This window comes from Pseudorasbora parva, chromosome 6 (assembly GCF_024679245.1).
Source record: "Pseudorasbora parva isolate DD20220531a chromosome 6, ASM2467924v1, whole genome shotgun sequence".
In the NCBI taxonomy this organism is placed as follows: domain Eukaryota; kingdom Metazoa; phylum Chordata; class Actinopteri; order Cypriniformes; family Gobionidae; genus Pseudorasbora; species Pseudorasbora parva.
In genome coordinates this window covers 46,507,852-46,515,691 of record NC_090177.1, presented here as the reverse complement: position 1 = coordinate 46,515,691, position 7,840 = coordinate 46,507,852, and the positions used below count along the sequence as shown (strand labels likewise).

The window sequence follows — 7,840 nt, the reverse complement described above, 5'->3', positions numbered from 1 at the left end:
TCACCATCAGCTCTGTTTCTGTCCACCATCAGCTGTTTTCTGTTCACCATCAGCTCTGTTTCTGTTCACCATCAGCTCTGTTTCTGTCCACCATCAGCTGTTTTCTGTTCACCATCAGCTCTGTTTATGTTCACCATCAGCTCTGTTTCTGTTCACCATCAGCTCTGTTTCTGTTCACCGTCAGCTCTGTTTTCTCTTCACCGTCAGCTCTGTTTTCTGTTCACCGTCAGCTCTGTTTCTGTTCACCGTCAGCTCTGTTTCTGTTCACCATCAGCTCTGTTTCTGTTCACCATCAGCTCTGTTTCTGTTCACCATCAGCTCTTCTTCTGTTCACCATCAGCTCTGTTTCTGTCCACCATCAGCTCTGTTTCTGTTCACCATCAGCTCTGTTTCTGTTCACCATCAGCTGTTTCTGTTCACCATCAGCTGTTTCTGTTCACCATCAGCTCTGTTTCTGTTCACCATCAGCTCTTCTTCTGTTCACCATCAGCTGTTTCTGTTCACCATCAGCTCTGTTTCTGTTCACCATCAGCTCTGTTTCTGTTCACCATCAGCTCTGTTTCTGTTCACCATCAGCTCTTCTTCTGTTCACCATCAGCTCTGTTTCTGTCCACCATCAGCTCTGTTTCTGTTCACCATCAGCTCTGTTTCTGTTCACCATCAGCTCTGTTTCTGTTCACCATCAGCTCTGTTTCTGTTCACCATCAGCTGTTTCTGTTCACCATCAGCTCTGTTTCTGTTCACCATCAGCTCTGTTTCTGTTCACTATCAGCTCTGTTTCTGTTCACCGTCAGCTCTGTTTCTGTTCACCGTCAGCTCTGTTTCTGTTCACCGTCAGCTCTGTTTCTGTTCACCATCAGCTCTGTTTCTGTTCACCATCAGCTCTGTTTCTGTTCACCATCAGCTCTTCTTCTGTTCACCATCAGCTCTGTTTCTGTCCACCATCAGCTCTGTTTCTGTTCACCATCAGCTCTGTTTCTGTTCACCATCAGCTGTTTCTGTTCACCATCAGCTGTTTCTGTTCACCATCAGCTCTGTTTCTGTTCACCATCAGCTCTTCTTCTGTTCACCATCAGCTGTTTCTGTTCACCATCAGCTCTGTTTCTGTTCACCATCAGCTCTGTTTCTGTTCACCATCAGCTCTGTTTCTGTTCACCATCAGCTCTTCTTCTGTTCACCATCAGCTCTGTTTCTGTCCACCATCAGCTCTGTTTCTGTTCACCATCAGCTCTGTTTCTGTTCACCATCAGCTCTGTTTCTGTTCACCATCAGCTCTGTTTCTGTTCACCATCAGCTGTTTCTGTTCACCATCAGCTCTGTTTCTGTTCACCATCAGCTCTGTTTCTGTTCACTATCAGCTCTGTTTCTGTTCTGTTTTCTGTGTTGGTTGATTGTTTGTAGTATTCTATATTTTTACTTGTTATTCATTTTTTGTGATATTTCCCCCCCCCCCTTGTAGCACTTTGAGATTCTTCGGAATGTAAAGTGCATTATAAATAAAATCTATAATTATTATTATTATTATATAGAAAATATCCTTCCTACCACCTCTGAATTCATACACACAAGTATATGACACATTCAAGTGTTCCATTGTCAGATAAAATAGGAAACAGACAACCCATGCTTCATGTAACATATTTCAAACGGTCACCTTAAAATGTACATGACCAAAATGGTAAGTGTTCTCAAAATGGCTGTATTTCAGAAAGGAAAAAAGAAAGAAAACAAAGCACTATAATATGTATACTCTTTTCTGCCATGTTGAAAGTTTTTGTTCTTTATCAAAAATATCACCAATCATAAGAATGTTAAAAAAGTGTTAAGTGTTTCCTACAGTTAAGTTGCAAATGAATACCTTCTGAAGTTGTATTTATGATAATCCTGATAGCACATGAAGGAGGGCTGTATAAATGCAAAAATATAAGTACTTCAGTGAGATTAAGACAAAAGTGAAATGACTGCATTGTGTAATTTTTTTTTACTCATTAAACTTAACATTTATTTAATTAAACTATGTTTACTCTACAAAGTAACTTCACCTGCTCCTCACTCGTCTACCCTCCTCTCACACCCCTGTGTTTATTTATTCTTTAAACTCATTAGGACATTGTACATCAAATTAAATAAATACATATATAGCAACATTAAAAACAAGCTACATTTTATGAACAATTTTCTCAAGTAACTTGACCATCTTCTCCTCTCTCTCTCTTCTGCCCTCCTCTCAAACCCTCTTCCATATTCTGCTTCCTGCATTAGGAATTGCAGAATTGGGTCATTGCTTTCTTTTTTTAGGCCTCCTCTCCTCTCTAAGTGTGCCCCTATTCTCTCTCGATGACCCTGGCTGCTCCGCGGATGACCCTGGCTGCTCAGCGGATGACCCTGGCTGCTCCGCGGATGACCCTGGCTGCTCCGCGGATGACCCTGGCTGCTCCGCGGATGACCCTGGCTGCTCCGCGGATGACCCTGGCTGCTCCGCGGATGACCCTGGCTGCTCAGCGGATGACCCTGGCTGCTCCGCGGATGACCCTGGCTGCTCCGCGGATGACCCTGGCTGCTCAGCGGATGACCCTGGCTGCTCCGCGGATGACCCTGGCTGCTCCGCGGATGACCCTGGCTGCTCAGCGGATGACCCTGGCTGCTCCGCGGATGACCCTGGCTGCTCTCTTTCTGCCACAGAAGGATTCTCTGAGCATGAGGCAATTAAAACCGATGGTTGCAGTTCATGGATTTCAGAGAACCACTTCCACGTGGCAGCAGTGTCTCCACCTCCCTCTGTGGACACACCAGACTGGGGTGCTTTCAGATCCTTTGTGAAACAGAATTGCTTGATTGAACATAGTTTAACTTAATAAGGTTAACTTTAATTACTCAATAGTTTATTCTGTTTTCTTAGTTCTGTAATGTAAAAAAAAAAAAAAAAAAAAAAATGATGTTAATATGAATTTTAGAAATAAACAAAGTTGATGTGTTTAATCAGACAATCTACCTTGTACGTCTTTTTAAAATTTTCCCACTTGCGTCCTGCCTGTTGTGGGGAAAGCGTGTCTTGAAGGCCCATCTCTTCAATTATGAATCTAAACAGACATAAGTGTAATACATACAGGATTTTTTTAATTGTTCTTCACCTCTTTTCCAGTCCTGTGCTCAACAAACATCTTTTATTAAAACAGTAATGTAGTAGTGGAAGATGTAAAGGTGGTCTATGGTTTAATTGTGATTAACACATTCGCTACTTCAACACTTTAAAAATATGTAAACAGGCTTTACTGAAATGTTGTTGTTCTTCTCAGGGATAATTGTTACTCACGTCCAGCCATCTCTGGCACTGTTCCGGTTGCCAGTAAACAGCCGGTCGTGCATTCTCTTCAGGCAAATGAACTGTCTGATTTCCTCATCACTTACTGTAAACCACAAAAAAAAAAAAAAATATATATATATATATATATATATATATATATATATATATATAGATACAGGGAGTGCAGAATTATTAGGCAAATGAGTATTTTGACCACATCATCCTCGTTATGCATGTTGTCTTACTCCAAGCTGTATAGGCTGGAAAGCCTACTACCAATTAAGCATATTAGGTGATCATATTAGGTGAGGTGCATCTCTGTAATGAGAAGGGTGTGGTCTAGTGACATCAACACCCTATATCAGGTGTGCATAATTATTAGGCAACTTTCTTTCCTTTGGCAAAATGGGTCAAAAGAAGGACTTGACAGGCTCAGAAAAGTATAAAATAGTGAGATATATTGCAGAGGGATGCAGCAGTCTTAAAATAGCCAAGCTTCTGAAGCGTGATCATCGAACAATCAAGCGTTTCATTCAAAATAGTCAACAGGGTCGCAAGAAGCGTGTGGAAAGACCAAGGCGCAAAATAACTGCCCGTGAACTGAGAAAAGTCAAGCGTGCAGCTGCCAAGATGCCACTTGCCACCAGTTTGGCCATATTTCAGAGCTGCAACATCACTGGAGTGCCCAAAAGCACAAGGTGTGCAATACTCAGAGACATGGCCAAGGTAAGAAAGGCAGAAAGTCGACCACCACTGAACAAGACACACAAGCTGAAACGTCAAGACTGGGCCAAGAAATATCTCAAGACGGGTTTTAAGGTTTTATGGACTGATGAAATGAGAGTGAGTCTTGATGGGCCAGATGGATGGGCCCGTGGCTGGATTGGTAAAGGGCAGAGAGCTCCAGTCCGACTCAGACGCCAGCAAGGTGGAGGTGGAGTACTGCTTTGGGCTGGTATCATCAAAGATGAGCTTGTGGGGCCTTTTCTGGTTGAGGATGGAGTCAAGCTCAACTCCCAGTCCTACTGCCAGTTTCTGGAAGACACCATCTTCAAGCAGTGGTACAGGAAGAAGTCTGCATCCTTCAAGAAAAACATGATTTTCATGCAGGACAATGCTCCATCACACGCGTCCAAGTACTCCACAGCGTGGCTGGCAAGAAAGGGTATAAAAGAAGAAAATCTAATGATATGGCCTCCTTGTTCACCTGATCTGAACCCCATTGAGAACCTGTGGTCCATCATCAAATGTGCGATTTACAAGGAGGGAAAACAGTACACCTCTCTGAACAGTGTCTGGGAGGCTGTGGTTGCTGCTGCATGCAATGTTGATGGTGAACAGATCAAAACACTGACAGAATCCATGGGTGGCAGGCTTTTGAGTGTCCTTGCAAAGAAAGGTGGCTATATTGGTCCCTGATTTGTTTTTGTTTGGTTTTTGAATGTCAGAAATGTATATTTGTGAATGTTGAGATGTAATATTGGTTTCACTGGTAAAAATAAATAATTGAAATGGGTATAAATTTGTTTTTTGTTAAGTTGCCTAATAATTATACACAGTAATAGTCACCTGCACACACAGATATCCCCCTAAAATAGCTAAAACTAAAAACTAAAACTTCCAAAAATATTCAGCTTTGATATTAATGAGTTTTTTGTGTTCATTGAGAACATGGTTGTTGTTCAATAATAAAATTAATCCTCAAAAATACAACTTGCCTAATAATTCTGCACTCCCTATATATATATATATATATATATATATATATATATACATAAATGTTTATATATATGTACATAAATGTTTAAGGCTTATATATCCATGTAAATGTGTTCGCTTTATTAAATACGTTTCTGCCATTGTAGTATACGCAGGACCATAGGCTAGCTATTGATTTTTAAAAACATAATTTAACACTTAAACATCGCTAGACTCAAACAAGCCATATATAGAACTTCATATCACGTGTAAAATCGCTAACTTAATTGGTCATTTTCTGTGTAGAACAACGATAACAAGCTACTTACATTTGTAGCAAAAGTTTCCAGAGACGTCTGCCATTTCTTTTTCAGCTGAGAGGCTTTGGAATATATGGCGTCATTTCCGTTAAGAGAACAGAGTGAGCACCAATGCTCCCTGGTTTTCACAGTGCATTGTGGGAATTTTTAGGGAATGAAAATTTCAGTGCACTTCAACAATTTTGTGATTGAGACAGCCGACTCCCCCATCAGTGCCCTGACGACTGAACTAGTGAGCTGATTGAGACGCACCACGGTGCATCGTGGGACTTTTTAGGGAACGAAAGTTTCAGTGCACTGGAACAATTTTGCGATTGAGACAGCCCTTAAAATGGCCGACTCCCTGATCAGTGCCCTGACTACTGAACTAGGGAGCTGATTGATGCTGTGTTCCAGTTAGTTTTTATCATCCCCTTCACTCGCAAACTTCCCTCTGTCTCGTTCTCTCGGATGTGCGTCATTGCTTACGCTGCATGAGTGCCCACTACTGGCGGAAACTTTGCAATGGACTGAACTGGAACGCCCTAAGCCCTTGATCACTTGGAATCCACTATGGAGTTGATTTATTTATTTATTTATTTAGCAAATTTATTTTTTTTGTTTGCAAGTGCGTGTCTTTAAGTAGAGTGGAAGGCAGCATGAGACGCACCCTGATGCTGCGTTCCACTACACTTTAAGACACGCACTTGCAAACTTCCCTAAGCACTTCCCCTCAGGGGAATCCCTGCCGCCATTTTGAAGTGCGTTCCACTTCTTGAAGTGGACAAGGGAAGTTTATATGGACAGACCCTTGCTCCCTCGATTTTGACCGAGTGAGCGAGTCTACTTCATATGTACACTTCAGGCAGCTTCATATACCACAATGCAACGCGATTGTGACGTCACCACATATCACGTTTAATTTACCTCACCACAAACAACTCTATGATATTTTTTAAAAACATTTAAAACAACCCAAACACATCCATATATATATAGAATGCTGCATTAAACAATTTCGTACAGGAAAAAAAATAATAATAAATCAACTCCATAGTGGATTCCAAGTGATCAAGGGCTTAGGATCCAGTTCAGTCCATTGCAAAGTTTCCGCCAGTAGTGGGCACTCATGCAGCGTAAGCAATGACGCACATCCGAGTGAACGAGACGGAGGGAAGTTTGCAAGTGAAGGGCATGATAAAAATGAACTGGAACGCAGCATGAGTTTGCTTTGTTCACTGTCATGCACTTCCTGGTTTTGTCATGTGTTCTATTGTCATGTGACTCCCTGCCATGTGTTCCTGCTTGTGTCTTGTTGTCATTAGGTTATTGGTTAATTATTGGTCACAGGTGTCCCTTGTCTTGTCATTAGCTCTTGTGTATTTAGCCCTCATATCTGTTGTTGTAACCTGCTTTTAGGGAGTCTGTTCAAGTCAAGTGGTTTATTCATGGTTGGCTTTTGGCAACTAAAACTGCACATGGGGTCTTAAACCTCGCCTCAGGGGGTCATGTTACAGGTAAGCTCTTTACAAAAAAAAAATATTGCTTACCTTTTGTTTTGTCTGTTTTCCATTGTGAAAGTACTTGCACCGTGTGATGCAAAGTCCGATTCATTTCTGTGAACCGGTTCTTTTCGGACAGTTCGGCTCAATGAACCGGTTTAAGCCGATTCATAGTTTCCTGAAGTAATCATGCAATGATGTCACTATGCATTTCTTTTATAGATGTTTCTCGGTGTCATGTTATATCAAGGAAACATTCAAATAGAAATAATCATTGTCAATGCATATTGAAACAAAGTTATTTGCATGAGTGTGTTTGCTGATTATTGCCTTTCATTCACTTAAGTTAATGGTGTTTGTGTTCGCAGTTAGTTCATTTATCCTTCACGTCGGAATCGACAGAAAACTGCACAACATTACAGGCATTACTCCTTTTATATTGTCCTTATAAACTCCATGATTTAACATATAATCTGCATGCGCAAAACCATAGTATTTTTTTTTTCCTTCTTCATGTTTTAATAAAATTAAGGCCTATTTAATAAACCAGTTCACTTAAGTTAATGGTGTTTGTGGTTATGGTTTCATTCGCATACAGACATGTGTAAATGTGGATATGTTACATGTCTAAAGTAGCCTATAGGAAGAATAAACCTAAAAATCTTATAGACTTATACATTTCACTTAACAACTTAAAATAATTTGCATGCACAATAAACTACAGTAGCCTAAAATTATTAAAATCTCGTTACAGAAAGGTTTTTGCAGGTTTTAATAAAATTGTATTTAATAACTGTAGTCATAATAAGCATATTTCCAGTAGCCTATGTGCCTCAGACTTGCGTTGCCAACTCAATCTTTCTCGGTAATCCTCGGCAAACTTCGACAGCTGGTTGAACCGGTTGAGCTAGTAGTCGGCCGTGCTACTTCCGCTTTTGCGTCTTGCGTCATCAACCCGGAGCTACAGTTCGATTAGTGAACCGGCTCAACCGTTTACTTGCTGAGAACCGGCTCAAAAGAACGATTTGTTCAAGAAC

General features: G+C 40.9%; 1 protein-coding gene across 1 annotated transcript; it reads right to left on the bottom strand.

Moving 5' to 3' along the window:
- Positions 1-2,278: 2,278 nt before the first annotated feature.
- LOC137079534 (34 kDa spicule matrix protein-like) lies at positions 2,279-5,410 on the bottom strand. The gene is made up of 4 exons (XM_067447488.1): positions 5,332-5,410; positions 3,314-3,407; positions 2,993-3,080; positions 2,279-2,812 (listed from the first exon to the last, which is right to left on the bottom strand). The coding sequence occupies exons 1-4, from the start codon at positions 5,363-5,365 to the stop codon at positions 2,279-2,281; spliced, it is 750 nt and encodes a 249-aa protein (XP_067303589.1). The 5' UTR covers positions 5,366-5,410.
- Positions 5,411-7,840: the final 2,430 nt, after the last annotated feature.